At 37.9% G+C, this 24445-nt stretch overlaps 1 protein-coding gene across 6 annotated transcripts in view; it reads left to right on the top strand.

Annotated features, from left to right (window-relative positions):
• CCDC91 (coiled-coil domain containing 91) overlaps window positions 1-24445 on the top strand; it is a 394145-nt gene that overhangs the window by 90315 nt on the left and 279385 nt on the right. For 4 of the 6 annotated variants that reach the window (XM_025283437.3, XM_044941290.2, XM_025283433.3 and 1 more), the window contains exon 3: window positions 1605-1683. The exons of 1 other annotated variant lie outside the window; for it this stretch is intronic. In XM_025283437.3, the coding sequence (XP_025139222.1) occupies window positions 1605-1683 (79 nt within the window). Of the gene's footprint in view, window positions 1-1604; window positions 1684-24445 lie in introns of those variants that run through there. One more of the 6 variants, XM_025283434.3, reaches the window with a different exon arrangement.

The following is a 24445-nucleotide window of genomic DNA, read 5'->3' on the forward strand; positions in this document are numbered from 1 at the left end:
GGCACCTATTGACCTGGGGAGTTTCTCTTTCAGTATCCTATCATTTTGCCTTTTCATATTGTTCATGGGGTTCTCAAGGCAAGAATACTGAAGTGGTTTGCCATTCCCTTCTCCAGTGGACCACATTCTGTCAGATCTCTCCACCATGACCCGCCCATCTTGGGTTGCCCCACGGGCATGGCTTAGTTTCACTGAGTGAAGTGAGCTTCTCTCACTTCAACGTCACTTAACTCCTGTGGCTGCTGCTGCTGCTGCTAAGTCACTTCAGTTGTGTCCGACTCTGTGCGACCCCATAGATGGCAGCCCACCAGGCTCCCCCATCCCTTGGATTCTCCAAGCAAGAACACTGGAGTGGGTTGCCATTTCCTTCTCCAATGCATGAAAGTGAAAAGTGAAAGTGAAGTCGCTCAGTTGTGTCCGACTCTTCCCGACCCCATGGAAGCCTGGGGTCTTCCCCCCCTGCAGCCTACCAGGTCCTCCGTCCATGGGATTTTCCAGGCAAGAGTACAGGAGTGGGGTGCCATTGCCTTCTCTGAACTCCTGTGGCAGATTCCCTCAATTGGCTTGTCAGTTGCCCAATTGACTCTTTTTGGCTGACAACTCAATGCAAAATCCAAGTTGAAATTCTGGCCCTTTTTTTCCAGTAGCAATTTTCCTGTGACCTGAACACTTAAGAGAGATAAAACTCTGCACTTTTACCCACAAACTCAAAATTCAGTAATTGGCTGTCTCATAGTTTAAAACTGTTTAAAATGAGGGTTTAATTTAAATGTCAGGTTTAGGAATTTTCTAAATGTTGAATGCTGGTAAGTCCAGCTGGTATATTATTAAAGTGAAAGTGAAAGATGCTCAGTTGTGTCTGACTCTTTGTGACCCCATGGACTATACAGGGAATTCTCCAGGCCAGAATACTGGAGTGGGTAGTAGCCTTTCCCTTCTCCAGGGGATCTTCCCAACCCAGAGATCCAACCCAGGTCTCCCTCATTGCAGGTGAATTCTTTACCAGCTGAGCCACAAGGGAAGCCTGGTATATTATTAAAGCTATGGGTAAATCTTGTTTCTTTAATCTCTTTTTGATCTTGTGATAATTAAGTAAAAAGATTTAGTGTCTATTTTTGAAGAAAAATAATGTATTTTTCTTATATACATTGGTAAATATTGCAGGTTCAGAAATTAAACTGTGAGGATATGTAAAATAAAATTTCATTGACAGGAAATATAGCTGAGTAAGAAGGAAAGTTTTACTCAAGGAGAGAGCACAAGCACTGGGGGCATTGACTAGTGGTTGGAGGTGGTAGCACTGAAGACTGAAAAACAATTTAGTATTCAGAGGAAATTTGAAAATGTGTAGCGTATTACAGCAGAGAAGGCAATGGTGACCCACTCCAGTGTTGTTGCCTGGAGAATCCCAGGGACGGGGGAGCCTGGTGGGCTGCAGTCTATGGGGTCGCACAGAGTCGGACATGACTGAAGCAACTCAGCAGCAGCAGCAGCAGCAGCAGTGTATTACAGAGAATTACGCTTGTAGAATTGGGAGGCTTAATTGCTTAAATAACATTTCTACTTTTCAGATTTTCTAAAATAATTTTGCCTTCGTTTTACAGGCGGCAGAGATTTTTGATGGTGGAAATGGGGAAACCCAAACTACATCTCCTGCCATTCCTTGGGCTGCTTTTCCTGCAGGTAGTATAGAGTAACTTCGAATGTTTTCCTATTCAGTACTTTTGTCTTTCTTTTGAAAGCACCTTTCTACCTTTGCACTTTGCCTTCTTTGATCTGATAAATGGAATGACCCAAACTTAACCTAGTTTTTTGCATAACTAATTATGAATTGCATAACAAATTCTGAAATGGTGGCTTGAGGCATGATTCCAAAAATGATACCATCAGCATTAAAATGAAATTAAAGTGCAATTTGAATTTCCAAATTTGTTTTAGTTTTAGAAAGGTGAGATGCCAAGTAATTTTTTTAGAGTGTCTATTAATTAGAGACTTCTTTTTCTTAATATTCTAAAGATTATTTGTCATCCCCCACAGTATTTAAATTTAGAAGTATATCTATAGGAAAATCATTCAAAAATATTAAGAATTAAGCCATCTAAGAAATGAAATACAAAAATAAATTCCATTATTGAGAAGTATTTTGTGGAAGACCTAATGTTCAGTATTAATATAATTCATGTCTAAATATTATTTTGTGTTTTCTTTTTTCCTCCAAATTATTGTAAAGTCAGGAGTCAAAGATGAAAATATTCTTTAACAGGTCTGTCTCAGATTATTAGAATTATTCATTTTACAAATATTTTTGAGTACCTTTTATGCATGAGACACTATGCAGACATGTCCTTTACTTCAAGGAAAGACAAGGCAAGTGTGTGTATATATGTAATATGAAGCAGATTTGTGATTTGGGAAGAGTGATGATTTTGTCGTCCATTCCTTTAGCAAATGTTACTTCATGCCTCAAATGAGTCAAGTATTGTCCTTGAAACTGGTTATATATCGTCTATCTGGGCTTTGAAGGATGAATTTAATCTCAATAGGCAGAGATAAGAATGGAGACAGATTTTGAAGGGAGAAAAATGCATGGAATAAAGGTGTAAATGTGGAAAAGAGGATGGCACTGTTGGGATACTCATTCTTGTTTGAGGGGTATAAGTATTGTTTCCTTTGCCTCAAATTGCTCATCTTTTTCCTACTGCTGCTCTCCCCCACACCCTTGCCATATAGATTCATGTTTGTTTTATGTTTCTTACTTTATTCTTTCTTTTTCTGGGAAGTTTTCCCAGATAACCTTCTCCCATCTATATGTACCTGTTTTCTGACTTTCATGTTAGACTGTAAGTTATGTAAGGCTACATCTGTTTGTTCTGTTGTTATGTTTTAAATGCTGAACATAGTACCAGGATTGTACTTGGCCCTATAATTAAAGAAAAAAATGAGTGAATGAATGAATAAGTAAGTGAATAAATGACTAGACTAGGGTGACAGCAGGAGGTGGGTAGGAAGACTAGATAATATATTTACATAATGGTTGAGGATTTTCAGCACACCATTATGTATTTGTTTATTGTGAATTAGGTAGGGCAGCTGCATTCTTCCCATTGTTCAGATAATGAAATGATAGCTTATGAAAGTTTTGGAGTCTGATACAGATAAATATGTTTAGGAATGAAATCTAGACTTTCAGGTTCTTGTTTCAGTATATTGTCAGGAACTCTGTCTTTTGAGAAAAGCATCAGCAGGACTGTCTGTCTGACTGATTGCATGTTTGGGTGAAGGAGGAGTCAGAGTTGATTTTTAAGGTTACAAGACTTGGTTCTAGAAAGTATAGTATTACCATGAAAGAAATAGAGAATTTAAAAGAGTTGGTTTGGGACAGTATGAGGCCTTAATTAATTTGTCTTAGACATGTTTATTTAAAGTACCTAGAGTTCAGGAGAAAGGTGGACTGGAGGTCTTGGTTTGGGAGTTTTCCCGCTGATATGACAGTTGAAGTTGTAGGAGATCAGAGTGGGAAGCCGCATATAGAAAGAATGGAGTTAAGTAGAGAAATTTAGATGCCCATAGTTAGGGAACAGGAGGAAAAAAAGAGACTTGAGAAATAAAGAGAGTATGGAATAGTGCAACACAGATATCAGACATAGAACATTTCAAATGGTTTTGTAAGTAGTGAGTGAGTTGGCCTAGTGTGCCTAGTGATTAGTCTGCTATAGGGCTGGCGGTCGGTTAGAGGATGATTTCCTTATAGCAACTGGGATAATTTGCCTCTGAGACTATCTGTTTTAGCTTTCAATACTGTCAATCAAAGGAGGTACCTAGGGACATGCATTTTTCTGTAATATTAGCATCATTTACTTAGTGGGATCTTTTAAAATACTGGATTATGTGCAGTGCTGATAATAAAATTTAAAAATTGCAGAGTAAATGAAATGCACATGTTGCTTCTTCACACAGATTATTATCTCTAGGCCCATCCCTCCTTATGCTGAGGCAGCTAATTAGTGATATATCTCTATGCACTGGAGAAGGCAATGGCACCCCACTCCAGTACTCTTGCCTGGAAAATCCCATGGACAGAGGAGCCTGGAAGACTGCAGTCCATGGGGTCGTTGAGGGTTGGACACCACTGAGCGACTTCAGTTTCACTTTTCACTTTCATGCATTGGAGAAGGAAATGGCAACCCACTCCAGTGTTCTTGCCTGGAGAATCCCAGGGACGGGGGAGCCTGGTGGGCTGCCGTCTATGGGGTTGCACAGAGTTGGACACGAATGAAGTGACTTAGCAGCAGCAGCAGCAGCTCTATGCACTTCCTTAATCATAGGAGTTGGAGAATGTAGGATGTGAATGAATATGAAATTATGAATCTCCTTTTTTCTTCTTGCCTTTACTCTTAGTAAAACTGTGATGAATATTGCCTCATTTCAGTAAAAGTTATTCAGTGAGAATTGGTATAAAATTTAAAGACTCAAGAGAGTTTTCTATAACAGGTTAACCTGGGGTATCCTCTAATGCACATTAATGAAGTCTCATTTATGTACAGTTGCGAAGGTCCCTTGGAGGAGGAAATGGCAACCCACTCCAGTATTTTTGCCTAGAGAATCCCATGGACAGAGGAGCCTGGCGGGCTACAGTCCATAGGGTCTCAAAAAGTCAGATATGACCGAACGACTAGTGCTATACTGCTATTCAGTGAGAAGAATTGCCTCAAGCATTTTTCTCTCTCCTTCATAGCCTTACCCTCTAGCTGGTCTCCCTGGCTGTTGTTTGAAGCCTATGAATCAAACTGTGATCTACATTATGTTTCTAGATGATGTCTGCTACTGTTTGCCATTGCTTCTGGTTGTCATACCTGCCCTCATCCCCTGTCTGCTTACTTGAGTCTTATTTTTCTTGTAAAAAAAAATACAGTTCTCACTGAATTTGTTCCATTTCTCATAATTGCTTCTTGGTCTGAGCTACTGTATCACTTTTTTTTCTGTCTCATTTCCTTGGCCCTTGTCATATACCTGTGCCTTTTAAAATTTATAAATAATAAAAACGGAATGTTTTTCATTATATGCATTTAACCACAATTTTAAAAAAGAACTGACTCATTTGAAAAGACTCTGATGCTGGGAAAGATTGAAGGCAGGAAGAGAAGGGGATGACAGAGGATGAGATGGTTGGATGGCATCACCGACTCAATGGACATGAGTTCGAGTTAACTCCGGGAGTTGGTGATGGACAGGGAGGCCTGGCATGCTGCAGTCCATGGGGTTGCAAAGAGTCAGACACGACTGAGCAGCTGAACTGAACTGAATTAATGATTTATTGGAATATATTTGATCTACAGTGTTGTGTTAGTTTCTGCTGTACAGCAAAGCAGATCAATTATACATATACATATTGATATATCCACTCTTTTTTAGATTCTGTTCCCATATAAGTCATTGCAGAGTAATGAATAGAGTTTCCTGTGGTATACAGTAGGTTCTTATTACTCACCTATTTTATATATAGTAGTGCATATATGTCAATCCCAATTTCCCAATTTATCCCTTTCCCCACCATATTAGTCAGTTTTGTGTCCAATTCAGTATTTTTAGTTATATTCATATTGTTGTGCAACTAATCTCTAGAACTTTTTCATTTGTAAAACTGAAACTATTTAGCCATTAAACAATAATTACCCAATTTCCCCTCCCCACAGCCTCTGTCAACTCCCATTCTACTTTCTATCTCTATGGATTTGACTACTCTGGATATCTCATAAATAGAATCATCCAGTATTTTCCTTTTTGTGACCAGTTTATTTTACTTTAGCATGATACATTCTCAAGTTTCATCCATGCAGTAGCATGCATCAGAATTTCCTGCCTTTCTAAGCCTAAATAATATTCCAGTGTATGTACAGACTACATTTTGTTTATGTGTTCATTTGTCCATGGACACTTAATTGCTTCCTTTGGCTATTGTAAATAATGCTGCCTTGGACATTGATGTACTAATACTTTTAAAAATACCAGTTTTTCAATATGATATTCATCTCTGCATGTCTACTTTAGTCTAAGCCTTGGAGGGCAGGGACTATGTTTTAAAGTTTTTTTGAATCCTAATTACCTAGTATAGCATTGTGCCTTGCTAATGAACAGGGCTTGTTAATTGTTTCTTGATAATGAGTAGAGCAGATTTACTTTCAAGTAACTCTTTTGGATTATTTCAATTCTTTGAGAGTATTTAAATCGCCTGTCAATTGCAAGTTAAAGGAAGGCAAACTTAAGTTTTCCTTAAAAATTACAGTAATCTAGAAAAAAACACCTGGAAATCTTAGATAATTATTCAAGAATGGTTAACAAGTTGTTTCGTCTGGAGCTCAGCTAACTTTCCTGGTCATTCCCCATTTAGACAAATAACCTGGGGATAATGATTAACAAGAGTAGCCACAGATTCTCAGAAAGTGAACAGCTATTTAGCTATTTTTCTATTCTAATTTTCTCCCCTGGTCCTACAGTGTGTTGGCAGGTAACAGTAGAGGACAGCAGCAGTTAGGCTAAATTTTAGTTCAAGATAGTAGGAGTATAGAAGCAATAATAATAGTATCCAGTGCTTTTACCTCCTTTTAAAAATATTATTTTTCTAATGTTTTCCCAAAGAAAAGTCATTCCAGATTTTGCATATCATATGATATCAGTAAGTTTTTGAATTGGCTTCTTTTAAGAACTATACTTTTTAGAAAAACAAATTTTTGGCTGAGGAATCTATTTTTTCAGAATCATTTTTGAGCAATTAACTGTCTTTTGTAAATTTTTAGAAGACTGGTAATACTCTGCTTTTTAGAAAAGTAACTTTTTGCAATGAATGTCTATCTTCGAAATGAATGTCTAGCTTTTGATATATATATGTTTGTGTTCCTTTATACAAATGCAAATGTGTGTTCCTTTATACAAATTCAAACGCAAATGTACACACACACATACACACACACACACGTGTAGACATATACTCCACTTTTACCTTCATTGCAGATTACCTTTCCTACCATACTCTTTTGAAGGAAGGATTTTATCTTTACTTGACCTTGCGAACTCTAAGAACATTAGACTGTTAGTCTTAGTTTGGCTTTTGTATATTTTTGATTATGCTTTCTGAATTCAGCAGACTCAAAGTTACAGAATTAATTATTTAAATTAATTATTTAACTTGTTTGTTCATTCATTCGCTCATATACTCATTTATCACGTTTGAAAATATACTGTATATCTGACACAAAGTGCCATTTGCCATGGACCAACTTATGCCACTTTCAGTGATACCATATGAAAAGAGTCATCTCAAATGACGAGATGTTCTGTGAAATGTAATGTTAGTACTGGCAAGTGCTTTTATAAATAACTTTAGCTTGAAATCTATGATAGAGGTTGCATGAAAAGTATATTAGGTCAGAAAGTATCATCACGATGCCGTTGTATTCAGTATGGGTGGTGCTGTTTCAGAGGCAAATGACTGCACTTTTTTACTCTTAACTGTATAAATGTAAATTGCCTAGAAGGTGAGGTCCAAGGCAAAACCTTGAATACTGTCCTTTCCAATATGTTTCCAAGTTCCTTGCAGCGCTACACAGACCACATTAGAATGCATTGACCATCAAAGGTAAAAGCACATGGTCCAGATAGATACTTTAATCCAAATTAGCTCCTTCAAAACAGTGTATATAGGAAGCAACTAAACTGTCTTTCACAAGCTGACTCTTTAGAAGGAATAATGGGAGTTGGACCAGCAGATGTTGAACCGAATAACTTAGATGTGGTTCACTTTGCATCTGGAGCTATTTGCATACAAAGCCAACAGGAAAGTTCAAACATTTTTCTCAAGACATTGGCAGAAAGAAACCTGGAAGACAGATGCCTTTTTGATTTCATGGTTCAGTTTTTCCATTCTCCGTTCTCCCGGCCAGGAAAACCTAGGACAACAAATCGGTTCTTTTATTAATATCCCATTACTCTCCTTGCTAACCCTGTTTTTCCAGTAGAATCTGTGTTACGCATCTATAAGAACTCAGAACCTGAGTCCACACATTTTTTGTTTGAGAAAAAGTTGTGATATTTTCTTTCAGATTAATCTGTGGTTTGCACACAGGGATAGTAAATATTAAGTGAATTCATTGGTCTGATTTATCTTTGAGGTAAAATTTGAAGATGACTTACTACATGTTCACCTACTGTATTATAATAGACAGTATTGGTGATGTTTGAGAACTTCCCATTGCTTCTACTTTATATCCACATTGTATATTTTTTGCCAGGACATCAACTGGATTTCAATTGTAGTGTAGTAATTTTGTAATATTGTTACACTGGGTGTTTGAATGGAAGGCTGCCAGTTAGCTTCTTTTTGCTACTTGTATTTTTTTCTTACCTCCCTGGATTTTTAACTCACCTTTATTTTTTCTGAAGTCAACTTTATAAATGAGGACTAAAATGATTAGCTTCTAGAGAGGTATGAATTATTCCTGTACATATATTAGGCCTTATGTGGATTTTCAGTAATTTATACAACTTTTGTATTCATTAATGCATATAATAAAGAATATAATAGTGATATTTATTATGACCTTGAAGATTAGGTTTGTAATGTGGTTTAGAATCCATTATCTCTGACACTGAATGAGGAGTTCTGGTTTTTGCATTTAGCTAACTGTGTAACTTCTCTGAGACTCACTTATTTAATCTATAAATTGAAGGACTAGGTGATATCTAAGTGTTCTTCCAGAGTTTGAGCTCCACATTAATTTCTAATTTTTTTCTGATTATAGTGTCTGTGATATGAGTAGCCTCCAGTAGGTGAATCATGATACCTCATTTTAACTGCATGGTCCCATTGACACAGTGCTGATCTAATTACACTTAATCTAAAAACATAGCTGTAAACCTAGAACACAGATGTCACTATAAAGAACTATAATACTGAAAAGAAACTTTTCTATGCATTTTAATTATTATCAGTTATTGTTTAAACTGATTTATTTTCTGGTATTTTATGGTACAGTCTGTATCTCTTCTATCTGATTCTGAGCTTGCTTATTAAAAAGACAGTGGTTTCAGCAAAGGAAACTGTAAGGAAGATGAAAAGACAACTCTCAGAATGGGAGAAATTAATTGCAAATGAAGCAACTGACAGAGGATTAATCTCCAAAATATAAAAGCCGCTCATACAGCTCAATATTAGAAAAACAAACAACCCAATCAAAAAATGAGCAGAAGATGTCAACAAACATTTCTCCAAAGAAGCTATGCAGGTGGCTAATAAACACATGAAAAAAATGCTCAAAATTGCTTATTATTAGAGAAAAACAAATTAAAACTTCAATGAGGTGTCACCTCTGGTCAGATTCTCCATCATCAAAAAATCTAAACAATAAATGCTGGTGTGAATGTGGAGAAAATGATGTGTGGTGGGGGGCGGAAATCCTCTTGTACAGTTGATGGGAATGTAAATTGGTATAACCACTATAGAGAGCAGTATGGAGATTTCTTAAAAAACTAGCAATGTGATGTGGCAGTCCCACCACTGGGCATATACCCTGTTCAGTTCAGTTCAGTTACTCAGTCGTGTCTGACTCTTTGTGACCCCATAGACAGCAGTACCCTGAGAAAACCACAATTCTGAAAGACATGTGTACCCTGGTGTTCATTGCAACACTATTTACAATAGCCAGGACATGGAAGCAATCTAGATGTCCATTGGCAGATGAAAGGATAAAGAAGTTGTGGTGCATATATACAACGGAATATTATTCAGCCATAAAAAACCAAATTTTAGTCAGTTCCAATGAGGTAAATGAACCTCTAGTGTGTTATATCAGTTCAGTTCAGTCGCTCAGTTGTGTCCGACTCTTTGCAACCCCATGAATTGCAGCACACCAGACCTCCCTGTCCATCATCAACTCCCGGAGTTCACCCAAACTCAAGTCCCTCGAGTCGATGATGCCATCCAGCCATCTCATCCTCTGTCGTCCCCTTCTCCTCCTGCCCCCAATCCCTCCCAGCATCACAGTCTTTTCCAATGAGTCAACTCTTCACATGAGGTGGCCAAAGTACTGGAGTTTGAGCTTTAGTATCAGTCCTTCCAAAGAACACCCGGGACTGATCTCCTTTAGAATGGACTGGTTGGATCTCCTTGCAGTCCAAGGGACTCTCAAGAGTCTTCTCCAACACCACAGTTCAAAAGCATCAATTCTTCAGTGCTCAGCTTTCTTCACAGTCCAACTCTCACATCCATGCATGACCACTGGAAAAACCATAGCCTTGACTAGACAGACCTTTGTTAGCAAAGTAATGTCTCTGCTTTTCCATATGCTATCTAGGTTGGTCATAACTTTCCTTCCAAGGAGTAAGTGTCTTTTAATTTCATGGCTGCAGTCACCATCAGCAGTGATTTTGGAGCCCCCCAAAATAAAGTCTGACACTGTTTGCACTGTTTCCCCATCTATTTCCCATGAAGTGATGGGACCAGATGCCATGATCTTCGTTTTCTGAATGTTGAGCTTTAAGCCAACTTTTTAAGTAAGCCAACTTACTTCACTCTAGAGTGAAGTAAATCAGAAAATGAAGAACAAATATTGTATATTAACACACATATGTGGAATCTAAAAAATAGTACTAATTTTTGCAGGGCAGCAGTAAAGACACAAACACAGAGAACAGACTTGTGGACACAGTGGAGTATGGAAAGGTCAGGACGAATGAATGTCACATTGAAACATATATCTAACATCTGTAGAATTAGCCAGTGCATATTTGCTGTATGACATGCAGGGAGCTCAGTGTGGTGCTCTGTCATAACCTGGAGGGTTGGAATGGGGTGGGAGGAAGGTTCTAGTGGGAGGGGACATATGTATACCAATGGCTGATTCATGTTGATGAATGGTAGAAACCATCACAATATTGTGAAGCAATTCAGTTCAGTTCAGTCGCTCAGTTGTGTCTGACTCTTTGCGACCCCATGGACTGCAGCATTCCAGGCCTCCTTGTCCATCAACAACTCCCAGGGTTTACTCAAACTGATTTCTTTTAGGATGGACTGGTTGGATCTTCTTGAAGTTCAAGGAACTCTCAAGAGTCTTCTCCATCACCACAGTTCAAAAGCCTCAACTCTTTGGCACTCAGCTTTCTTTATAGTCCAACTTTCATACCCATACATGACTACTGGAAAAATCATAGCCTTGACTAAATGGATCTTTGGTAGCAAAGTAATGTCTCTGCTTTTTAATATGCTGTGTATAATGCAATTACCTCCAATTTAAAAAAAAATGAAGAAAAAATAATGGTTTGATTTAGAATATTATAGAATACATGTAAAAATGTTTGTAATAGAGCTTTGTAGAAATTTTTTCCACATTATTAAAAATGATGAAGGCTTGGCAGTGACTCTTTTCTCTGTAAGATAAAGGTAGTGTTCTGACTCTTGATGACAATGCTTAATTAGCCAACAGCAATAGCAACCAAACAGGTTCTGTCTGGCTCAGTAACACTAGAAGTCCTTGTCAAATGTTCTTATACAAATATGTACATTTCCTTATATGTCTCCTTCTACATTACACTAATTGACTCAGAAAGTAAACTTTTTATTGTTTGTGACAGATAGGGAGACATACACATATGTGGTACAAAATGCATGAAATAAAAGGGAAATAATGTTAAAGATACACACTGAGCATTTCTTCTTTTTTGCTAGTCCTCTAGTTCCACTCCCTTGAGATAACTTACTTACACTTTCTGTTGAAACCCTCCAGGTATCTGCCAGGCATATAAAATGTGAATGTATCCTCCTCCTCTCCTGAGATAGGCATAGCATACTGTACATACTGTATGTACATGCTAACATCTCCTGCTTTTTTCCCACACCAGGAGATTTTGCCACAGGAGTACTTGTCGATCTTCCAGATTCCTGTTAGTAGTTGCATAACACACTTCTGCATGGATGTGCCATTATAGACGTAACCAGTTATTTTACTGTCAGTTTTTTCTGTTAGAAGTAGCCCTGGAGTGAATTTCTTGTATGTATTTTCGCTGAAGCTGTTTTAATTTAGCTGATAATATTATATTGTTCATGTGTCTTAATGGAAAGATTAATTAAAATGAACATATTTCATTTATTAATTTTACTAATATGAGCAGAAGGCAAACATTCTCTTACTCTAAATAATGTCAAATTTTATATTTATGTAGCCATATATAAGAAAATGTTGGTCACATTGGTTACATAAAATGACCACACTCATGGTCATTTTATGAGTATGTGCTTAGTCGCTCAGTTGTCTCCAACTCTTTGCCACCCCATGGACTGTAGCCTGCCAGTCTCCTCTATCCATGGGATTCTCCAGGCAAGAATACTGGAATGGGTACCCATTGCTTTCTCCCGGGGAGCTTCCTCACCCAGAGATTGAACCCAGGTCTCCTGCACTACAGGTGGATTCTTTACCATCTGAGCCTCCTGGGAAGCCCAAAGAGTGGTTTTGCTCTCAACCCCATGAACGTATAGCCCACCAGGCTCCTCTGTCCTGGAATTCTCCTGACAAGAATACTGGAATGGGAAGCCATTCCCTTTCCCTTTTTGAGTATGTTGAAAATAAAATCTTCAGCTGGCAGTCTTCCCTAGTGGTTCAGTGGCTAAGAATCTGCCTGCCAATGCAGGGACGTGAGTTTGATCCCTGGTCTGGGAAGATTCCTCATGCCTCAGGGCAGTTAAACCTGTGCGCTGCAACTACTGAGCCCGTGTACTCTAGATCCTGTGCTCTGCGATAAGAGAAGCCACCACAATGAGAAGCTCTTGCACCACAGCTAGAGAAAGCCTGCATGCAGCAACAAAGACACAGTGCAGCCAAAAATAAATGAAATTAAAAATCTTTAGCTGTCTATGAGCAAAATAGCATCTTAGGTTGAAATACTCTTCAGTTGTTACACTGTATTTTTTAATGTGTCAAATAATGTTTATTGCAACACTGTTTATAATAACTTAAACTATTTTTGCCTGGAAAATTCCATGGAAAGAGGACCCTGGTGGACTATAGTGCATGGGGTCACAAAGAGTCAGATACAACTTAGCGACTAAACAACAGCAAAGCCAGTTTTTTTTGGAATCCTAAGTCTGTAATTACAGTCACTAAAATTCCCCTGCAGTGCAGAAGTCACAGGTTGGATCCCTGATTTGGGAACATCTCTGGACAAGGAAATGGAACCCACCCTGGTATTCTTGCATGGGAAATTCTATGAATATTGGAGCCTGGTGGGCTACAGTCCATGGGGTCTCAAAGAGTCAGACATGACTTAGTGACTAAATAAGAAAAAGAAACAACCCAAATGTCAATCACAAGGAGAAAGCTTAATATTTGGGGATATATTTATTTGACAGACAACCATACACCTGGAAAGTTAGCAAACTACCACTGTACATAAAAACAGGAAAGAATATCCTAAACATAGGCATTATTTTCACAGTGTCTTTAAGGGATCAGTCAGAAGTCTCAATTGATAAACTGTTCTGTAATTCAGAGCCTAGTGCTAAAATCTGGTCTACAGTGTCAGCCTCCATTTGGAGTCCTGGAATTCTTGTTCTTCATGAAGTTGAGGGTTCTGTGTTTTGGCCAGAGAGCTAGGCTCGAAACCGGTTCATAGTGGGCCCCATGTCTGAATCTGCCAAAGGGCGGAAGTCATCTTTTTACTTACTCAGGACAGCGTGGGGTAGGGATTGGGGAGTAGATTTCAGATAAAAAGGAACGGTGGATAAATGGGGTAATATGAGACTAGGAAATACTTCCGGCTTAAATTCTCTGGAAGAAGGTCAGAGGCAAAGACCAGACGTGAAGCTAACAGAACTGCCTGTGTCTCTCATCCCTTCTATGCCTTTCCCCCTAGGATTCTTGTTCTAGACTCTAAGGCCTACCTCAAGCTGAAAACAATAAAATCTTCTACTGTGGAAAAAATTCAAGTGGCCAAACTGAAGTTTGAGGGGCCCATGGGATCGTGACACTTGACAGGATGATTGGACCAGCACAGCCAGAGGTTCTGCTGCTGTGCCTGCTCACACCTGACTTGATGTCTTTGGACTGATGTCTTCTCATGAACACTGTTGCTTCAGTGTGTTCTTTGTGCTCACTCAGGTTGCGTTTTCAAGTACTTCTTCCTCTTTTTGAAGGTTGGGTATTTGATCTTCTCAAATAGAGTCTCCAACCCTCTGTGCTGTTCTATAGATGCTGCATTTCTGGGGATCCTCTTTGAGGAGTACCATGATTTCTTGAGATTTTTGAATCTTCTGATCCTGCTCTATTCCTGTTCCCTCCTTGTGATTTTATGATCTGCAACCCACCCATCATCAAATACTGTAGGTTCTGTGTTTAATTAAACTTGGGTATCTTTTCACTTCTCCTCTACTTCCCTAGTTGTGTGCGAAGTCGCTTGAGTTGTGACTGACTCTCTGTGACCCTATAGACTGTAACCCAAAAGGCTCATCTGTCCATGGGATTCTCCAGGCAAGAATGCTGGAAGGGGTTGGCATGCCCTTCTCCAGGGTCTCTTTTTGACCTAGGGATTGAACCTGGGTTTCCTGCATTGCAGGCAGATTCTTTACCACTGAGCCACTGGGGAAGCCCATTTTCCTAGTTACTGCCCCAGTAAAAGGTCCCATCATGTCTTTCTGGGATGACTTCAGGAGTTTTTATTCCCACTCTTAAATCTCTCACCACTTTTAAGTGGCACCCAGAGGTATGGGCCCCAGTGAATACTCATAAGTTAATCTTGGCTTTATGTGGAATTTGATTTTATTTAGAAATGTTTGGGTTTTTTTTTTAATCTTCGTGGATTCCTGAATTATTGCTGTTGCTGTTCAGTTTCTAAGTCATGTCTGATCTTTGCAACCCCATAGACTGCAGCATGCCAGGTTTCCCTGTCTTTGACTGTCTCCCTAAGTTTGCTTAGATTCACGTCCATTGAGTTGGTGATGCTATCTAACCATCTCATCCTCTGCCACCCTCTTTCCCTTTTGCCCTCAATCTTTCTGAGTATCAGGGTCTTTTCCAGTGAGTTAGCTCTTCACATTAGGTGGCCAGAGTATTGGAGTCTCAACTTCAGCAACAGTTCTTCCAATGAATATTCAGGATTGCTTTCAGATCAAACCAGTCAATCCTGATATTCTCAAATCTCCTCCAGCACCACAATTTGAAGGCATAAATTCTTTGGCACTTAGCCTTCTTTACAGTCCAGCTGTCACATCCATACATGATTACTGGAAAAACCATATCTTTGACTATATGTTGTTGGCAAAGTGATGTCTTTGCTTTTTAATACACTGTCTAGGTTTGTCATAGCTTTCCTTCCAAGGAACAAGCATCTTTTAATTCCATGGCTGCACTCACTATTCACAGTGATTTTGGAGCCAGGAAAAGAAAATCTGTCAGTGCTTTCACTTTTCCCCTTCTATTTGCCATGAAGTGATGGAATTGGATACCATGATCTTCGTTTTTTGAATGCTGAATTTTAAGCCAGCTTTTTCACTTTTTTTTTTTCCACCCTCATCAAAAGGCTCTTCAGTTCCTCTTCGCTTGCCCTTAGAGTAGTATTATCTGCATATCTGGGGTTGTTGATATTTCTCCTGGCAATCTTGATCCCAGCTTATGAGTCATCCAGCCTGACATTTTTCATGATGTACTCTGCCTATACATTAAATAAACTGAGTGACAATATACAGTCTTGCTGTACTCTTTTCCCAATTTTGAACTAGTCAGTTTTCCCATGTAAGGTTTTAACTGTTGCTTTTTGACCCACAAACAGGTTTTTCAGGAGACAGGTAAGGTGGTCTGGTATTCCCATCTCTAAGAATTTTCCACAGTTCGTTGTGATCCATACAGTCAAAGACTTTCACATAGTCAGTAAAGCAGATATAGATGTTTTCCTGGAATTCCCTTGCTTTCTCTGTGATCCAACAAATTTTGTTGTCACTTTGATCTCTGGTTTCTCTGCCTTTTCTATAAACCCAGTTTGTGCATCTGGAAGTTCTTACTTCACATAGTGCTGAAGCCTAACTTAAAGAATTTTGAGCATAATCTTCAGTTCAGTTCACTTCAGTCGCTCAGTCCTGGCCGACTCCTTGCAGCCCATGGACTGCAGCATGCCAGGCCTCCCTGTCCATCACCAACTTCCAGAGTTTACTCAGATTCATGTCCATCGAATCAGTGATGCCATCCAACCATCTCATCCTCTGTTGTTCCCTTCTCCTTCTGCCTTCAATCCCTCCCAGCATCAGGGTCTTTTCAAATGAGTCAGTTCTTTGCATGAGGTGGCCAAAGTATTGGAGTTTCAGCTTTAGCATCAGTCCTTACAATGAATATTCAGGACTGATTTCCTTTAAGATGGACTGGTTGGATCTCCTTGCAGTTCAAGGGACTCTCAAGAGTCTTCTCCAACACCACAGTTCAAAAGCATCAATTCTTCAGCGCTCAGCTTTCTTTATAGTCCAACTCTCATATCCGTACATGACTACTGGAAAAACCATAGCTTTGACTAGCTGAACCTTTGTTGGTAAAGTAATGTCTCTGATTTTTAATAAGCTGTCTAGGTTGGTCATAACTTTTCTTCCAAGGAGCAAGCATCTTTTAATTTTGTAGCTGTAGTCACCATCTGCAGTGATTTTGGAGCCCCTCAAAATAAAGTCTGACACTGTTTCCACTGTTTCCCCATCTATTTCCCATGAAGTGATGGGACCAGGTGCCATGATCCTAGTTTTCTGAATGTTGAGCTTTAAGCCAACTTTTTTACTCTCCTCTTTCACTTTCATCAAGAGGCCATTTAGTTCTTCACTTTCTGCCATAAGGGTGGTGTCATCTGCATATCTGAGGTTATTGATGTTTCTCCCGGCAATCTTGATTCCAGCTTGTGCTTCTTCCAGCCCAGCGTTTCTCGTGATGTACTTTGCATATAAGTTAAATAAGCAGGGTGACAATATATAACCTTGACGCACTCCTTTCACGATTTGGAACCAGTCTGTTGTTTCATGTCCAGTTCTAATGATTGCTTCTTGACTTGCATACAGATTGCTCAGGAGGCAGGTCAGGTGTTCTGGTATTCCTGTCTCTTTAAGAATTTTCCACAGTATGTTGTGATCCACACAGTCAAAGGCTTTGGTATAGTCAATAAAGCAGAAGTCCTTGTTTTTCTGGAACTCTCTTGCTTTTTCGATGATCCAGCGGCTGTTGGCAATTTGATCTATGGTTCCTCTGCCTTTTCTAAATCCAGCTTGAACATCTGAAAGTTCACGGTTCACGTACTGTTGAATCCTGGCTTGGAGAATTTTGAGCATTACTTTGCTAGCATGTGAGATGAGTGCAATTTTGCAGTAGTTTGAGCATTCTTTGGCATTGCCTTTCTTTGGGATTGGAATGAAACTGACCATTTCCAGTCCTGTGGCCACTGCTGAGTTTTCCAAGTTTGCTGGCATATTGAGTGCAGCTCTTTCACAGTATCATCTTTTTAGGAATACCTTTTAGTGATGTTTTTACCTAATCTTATTCCTTTAAAAAGTTTGTCTGCCTGATATGAAGGTTGTGATTATTTTCTATTTGTCAAGTTAAAGGTCATAATGAAGGAAAGTGGGTAAATGGTGACTCAGCATTTGGATAGAAATTTTTAAATTTATTTTGGCAGATATCACAGAACTGTCACAATATGGTAATAAAATATTTCTTGCAGTTTGTTATTATGTAATCCTTTAGCCATCTAAATAAAACTGTTATTGTCTTCAATCATTCTCTTGACACTTAGGAATATACAGCAAGTAAAACAAAAGGAAAACTTTGCTGATAGAATTGCTCATTTAAGAGTGAACAGACATTTATGGATTTTATCAATCTATTAGATTCCTTAAGGAACATTCTCTAGTAATTTACTCTTTGGTCTTATGATCTGAACACTAATACTTTGTTTTTATGAAATATGTAATGAAATTTAAGAATTTCGTTTCTAAATTTTTAAAGATAGGTTAGATTCTCATTTGATTACAATCCTGTTTGGAGTCAGGGCATAGAACTTTTACTTTCTACCTTCTTTTGTTTGTTCCCCCACCCCTACCCCCATACAGTAAGTATTTATTGTATATCAAGTACAGGGAGAACAACACAAAATAGCCACGATGAAAATGCTATGGATTTGTTACCTAACATTTGTCAAGTGGAGCACAGGCTGCCTTATGGTGAGTTTAGTCCCACAGCAGACTACAGGAGAAGTTGAAATGAATAAATTTATTGCTCATAGGTCCTGGAGGAAGTACATGGCATGCCTTGTGGGGCCACTTGATAAACCAAGCTAGAGTGCAGAGATAGAGTATGGGAGAACTCAGGGCATATGCCTTTATTTGTGTCCCTGGGTAGAGGTCTTAGGGGTTTCAGGGCTAAATTTGGATTGCTCAGTTTAAACCTGAAGAGCAGGCTATAGGATCCTCTCCAGGGGTCTTATCAAGGAGGTGCAGAATGTCTTGGGAGGTATGAGGGGACTGCTGATCACAAGGGTTGTAGGGCACGTCGTACTAATAACTTTAAATTTGCTTGTGACCCGTGTGTGGGCTGTTATCATAGGGCGTGTGCTTGCCCAAGAAGACTATGGCAGTTTATTGTCCCTGCAGGCCACTTCGCCAAACAAGAGAATTTGGAGGCAGCTAGACTGTGGAGTCACTTAGCTAAACTCTCGACATAGAGGATATATACCTTCATGAGTCTTTCAACCTTGTAAGGTACACAAAAATTAAACAAACAGTTACATTTCATTATTTAATTATAACTAGGATATCGTTTTTAAGGGTAGATACAGGATAAGGATATCAGGATAGCAGGATCAGAGTGAAGTGAACACTCTCTGGGAAGGATATTAGACCACTGTCTCAGGCCAAATAGGGGTCAACATCAACAGGCCAAAAAAAAAAAAGGGCCTCTTATGTTTAGGGAGACAGACTTACCTGAAAGACCTGAAAGCTTTGCAGTAGAGAAGGGGACACTGAGAGAACATTTCTAAAGATACTAAGTTTTGGTAGTGTCAACATTCTTAAATTTATTAAAATCCCTTTCATGATTGCTTTTCTCTTTCTTCTATTTTGTTGGGCTTATTTTTGTATTTCTTCCTAATTTAAAAAATTTGATGCCTATGTTAATTTTAACCTTTCAAATATAAGGATTCAAGGATATAATTTTCCCATTGATTATTACTTTAGCTATGTCTTGCTGTTTTTTTTAAAATTCTCTAATTATATATATTTCCTAATTTGGAGTCTGAATTATTTCTTGAGTTATTTTAACAGTGTTTCTTAATTTCTAAGCATGGATTTTTTTTCCTAGTTACTGTATTTTTGATTGCTTTATTCCCAGAGAAAGTAGCTTTATATATATATATTTATTTATTTATTTATTTATTTTTTGGGTAATTTGATGAAGTTTGCTCTGTGACATGCTATCTGAGGATTAATTATAGATGTATCTTCCATTTCACTATGCTTTTCTTCATCATTGTCAAAGCTGATACATAACCTATCTATTGTTTGTAATTTTCAACTTTCTTTCTTTCTTTTCTCCTTCCCCACTCCCTCCCTCCTTCTCTTCCTTCCTTCTCCTCCTATCCTCTGCAACATCCAACCCACCCTCTGCAACACCCTCTCCTCCAGCTTTCCTTTCTGCTTCCCTTCTCCTTTTCCTTTATCTTCCCTTTTGCTCTTTCTTTTTTTCCCTCCCTGTCTTATACCCTTCCCTCCTACACCTCCCTTCCCTTCTCTTCCCTTCTTTCCATTGCATTGTTTGATACAGGCTGTTTTCTTTCTTTTGTTCTAGGATGGGTACATTACTTTTAGTTTATTTTGACTTTGAGAATATATTCCTTTGGGGGTCAGATGTATGGGGGAGGGTCCTTGAGTGAGTCCTGAACTTCTTTCTTTGTCCCTTGTGTTTCTGAGGTTATGAAAACCAAAACTGATCTTTACAAAGTTTGGCAAATGTGTTCAAGGCAAAAAGTTGCTAATGTCTGTTACATACTTATCTTTTACCTGAGTATTTCTTACTTTTAGCCAGATCCTCAGGTTGACTTTTCTTTTCTACTTTTTTTATATTATTCTGTACATTTAATTGAAATAGAAATGGGTCTGTTAGCCAGATACCTACTTTCCCATAATTTTGGAAACAGTGGTTAGTTCTAGGACTTTTTTAATGAATTCTTTACCCATGTATTCTACTTGATGCCTGGTCTTTGCTAATTTCCCTGAAAGTAAAAAAAAAAAAAAAAAAAAAAAAAAAAAAAAATTGACATGAAAAATTAGGCAAATGAATTTTTGTTTGCCAGATTCTAGCAATTAGAGGATATAATTGTATATATAATATATTTCAGAGTCCTGTATCATCATTTACTGTGGCCTAATTAAATATGATAATGTCAAATGTGCTGGTATTGACTTTTTCTTAGACCATATTCTATATAAATCATAGTTTATATCCCTTGATTATTTAAGAACATTTGGTATGTTTTCATTAATTGAATATTATATATATACATATATATATATATATATATATATATATATATATACACATGATTCCTAAAATTTTTGAGTTACATTTCTTTAGAAAGAGAAGGTATTGTTATTGGTCAAGAAAGTACTGTGTAGAGTTGAAACCTGATGTCATTTTGGATTAATTGGGTGTAAACCAAAGAGATACATGTTTCCTAGGTTTTCTTATATTTAAAGTGAACTAAATATACAATCGTTTTTACCAAGTGTATAATGAAAATAACTGGAGCTTCCTTGTAACTCAAATGGTAAAGAATCTGCCTGCAGTGCAGGAGACCTGGGTTCAATCTATGGGTTGGGAAGATCCTCTGGAGAAGGGAATGGCAATCTACTCTAGTATTCTTGCCTGGAGAATCCTATGGACAGAGGAGCCTGGCAAGCTACAGTTGTGGGATCACAAAGAGTTGGACACAACTGAGTGACTAACACGCACGTACAATGAAAATAAATACTGTGTTCTTTCTCTGGAGGAGATGGATATGAATCTATGAATTTTTTACTTCTGTAAAGTGATTCACATTTTCTTGTTTCTGTTGTACCATTTGTATAATTTTTTTATGTAGCTCATAAAATGTTAAACAGCTGGGCTGAGGGATAGATTGTGATTTTTGCTTTATTTGCTTTATTCTCTTAGGTTTCTGAGTCTGAATCAGTCTTCTTGGGGCAATTGGATTTTAAAGTTTTCATAGAAGGGCAGTGTTTTTAGACAGAAATATAGAAGTTTAACTGGTCAAATTTGGTTTAGAAAAGGTCTTCATTGTTTTGCTTATTGAAATTATTGGCCAAGACTTCTTTGTGGATTAAAACAAATCTGACATGACGGAGTCCAGACTATAAACTTTTATCATTTGTCTGTTGAAATTTATATGTATATTTTTATAGGTTAATATATACTTACTGCGTGTATAATTTAGAGAAATTTCAGCTTTTTGTTTTTAGATTTTTAATTTTATAATTATGTTTTACTTACCTGCCAAGATTTACAGGAAATTGAATTTCAAAGATATGCTATTAGTTTTCCTAAAGGCTAATTGAAGCCATATTTCATAAGCTCATAACATATACTGATATATTTACAGATTTAGTAAGTAATATAACCTTTCTATTTAAGACCATGTAAAGTGTACATTAAAATTAATAAATGTTTTAGAACTAAAAAAGCTTTATGTTCAAATATATTTTTATAAGAAGATGCCACAAACTCACTTTCTTCATAGTAATTGAAAATTTTAGAGATTTATAAGTGACTTACTATAATAAAGGGAATTTCTAATATTCATCATGAGTGCTATAAATACTACTATGTCAGCTGAGTTGGAATTTTTTTTTTAATGGAGTAATCTGTTTCTGGTATGACAAATGCTGTTTATTTTAGCTTTGTCTTGAAATGACATTGCCTGTTGGTTAATCCAGTTACTTAACTTTAGCAAAACCTGAACAGAGCTGCATTGCTAAGTGCTGTTGGCTAAGTTCCTCTGTTTTATGCATCAGCCCTGTTGTTGTTTTCACTTCTGTCACAATAGCCTGAATTTATACAGCATTTCATATGAACCGTTATAAATATTATCTTAAGTGGCCTCTTTGTCTTATAATTCATCTTATACATGATTTCCAGAAGTTTTTATATAGTGGCATTCAGGACCCCTAAGTTCTTTTGTCTGACTTTCAACGTCCACTGTTACCTGGTAATGACCTGACTCTGCTGACTTTTCACTCACTGTTACCCTTGACATACCAATGATTCAGTAAAACGGAAATTACTTGCTCTTTTTGGCACATTTTCCCAGTATATTCTTGCTTCAGTTCTGTGTTCTAGTTTTGCTTTCCAGCTGAAATATTCTCTTCATCTCTGCACGTTCAAATCACATCCTACCTTCAAGGCCTGGTTTAAATATCTTTTTCTCCACTGAGTTTTCCTCATTCAGTGTTTTCAGCCCACCTCAATTCTTCCCAAATCTGAAAGTGACCTTTTTCTATTAATTACTGTTTTGTTTTATCTGTGCCATTTTTCTGTTAATAATTCCCTTTAAGGTCGATGGTTATTGTGCCATGTAAGCCTGGTTCTGTTCTACTTCTCTAAACTTTCCTTTTGGGTTCTTCACTTTATTATTTTCTTTCTCCCTTCCTCTTAAAAATTGTTGTTTTGTAGGGTTTTGTCTTTGACCTTTTCATTTTTTCACTGATGGAACCTTTTAAATGGGGACTTCCCAGGTGGTGCTAGTGGTAAAGAACCCACCTGCCAGTGCAGGAGACGTAAGAGACGTGGGTTTGTTCCCTGGGTTGGGAAGATCCCCTGGTGAAGGGCATGGCAACCCATTCCAGTATTCTTGCCTGGAGAATCCCATGGACAGAGGAGCCTGGTGGGCTATGGTCCATAGGGTTGCAAAGAGTTGAATACTACTGAAGTTACTTAGCATACAGAAATCCAAGTTTGTGCCTTTACTCTTTTGTTTTAAATCAAAAAATTTTTAAAAATTTATTTAATTGGAGGCTAATTACAATATTGTGGTGGTTTTTGTCATACATCGACATGAATCAGCCATAGGTATACATGTATCCCACCATCCTGAACCCTCCTCCCACCTCTCTCCTCACTCCATCCCTCTGGGTTGTCCCAGAGCACCAGCTTTGGGTGCCCTGCTTCATGCATCGAATTTGCACTGGTCATCTATTTTACATATGGTAATATACATCTTTCAATGCTATTCTCTCATATTGTCCTACCCTCGCCTTCTCCCTCAGAGTCCAAAAGTCTGTTCTTTACATCTGTGTCTCTTTTGCTGTCTTGCATATAGAGTCATCATTACTGTCTTTCTAAACTCCATATATATGCCTTAAAACACTGTGTTGGTGTTTCTCTTTCTGGCTTACTTCCCTCTGTATGATAGGCTCCAGTTTCATCTACCTCATTAGAACTGACTCAAATGCATTCTTTCTTATAGCTGAGTAATATTCCATTGTGTATATGTATCACAACTTCCTTATCTATTCATTGCCGATGGACATCTAGGTTGCTTCTGTGTCCTAGCTGTTGTAAACAGTGCTGCAGTGACCATTGGGGTACATGTGTCCTTTCAGTTCTGGTTTCCCTGGTGTATATGCCCAGCAGTGGGATTGCTGGGTCGTATGGCAGTTCTATTTCCAGTTTTTTAAGGAATCGCCACACTCTTCTCCATAGTGGCTGTACTAGTTTGCATTCACACCAACAACATTCACCTTCTCCAGCATTTATTGTTTGTAGACTTTGTGATGGCAGCCATTCTGACCGGCATGAGATGGTGCCTCATTGTGGTTCTGAGTTGCATTTCTCTGATAGTGAGTGATGTTGAGCATCTTTTCATGTGTTTGTTAGCCATCTGTATGTCTTCTTTGGACAAATGTCTCTTTAGTTCTTTGGCACATTTTTAAATTGGGTCCTTTATTTTTCTGGTATTGAGCTGCATGAGTTGCTTGTATATTTTGTAGTTTAATTCTTTGTCAGTTGCTTTGTTTACTATTATTTTCTCCCATTCTGAAGTCTGCCTTTTCAGCTTGCTTATAGTTTCCTTTGTTGTGCAAAAGCTTTTAAGTTTAATTAGATCCTATTTGTTTATTTTGTTTTTATTTCCATTACTCTGGGAGATGGATCATAGAGGATCTTGGTGCACTTTATATCAGAGAGTGTTCTGCCTTTGTTTTCCTCTAAGAGTTTTATAGTTTCTGGTCTTACATTTAGATCTTTAATCCATTTTGAGTTCATTTTTGTGATGGTGTTAGAAAGTGTTCTAGTTTCATTCTTTTACAGGTGGTTGACCAGCTTTCCCAGTACCACTTGTTAAAGAGATTGTCTTTTCTCCATTGTATATTTTTGCGTTATTACTTAGCAGACTGCAC

The sequence above is a fragment of the Bubalus bubalis genome, chromosome 4, assembly GCF_019923935.1.
Source record: "Bubalus bubalis isolate 160015118507 breed Murrah chromosome 4, NDDB_SH_1, whole genome shotgun sequence".
Taxonomy (NCBI): Eukaryota; Metazoa; Chordata; class Mammalia; order Artiodactyla; family Bovidae; genus Bubalus; species Bubalus bubalis.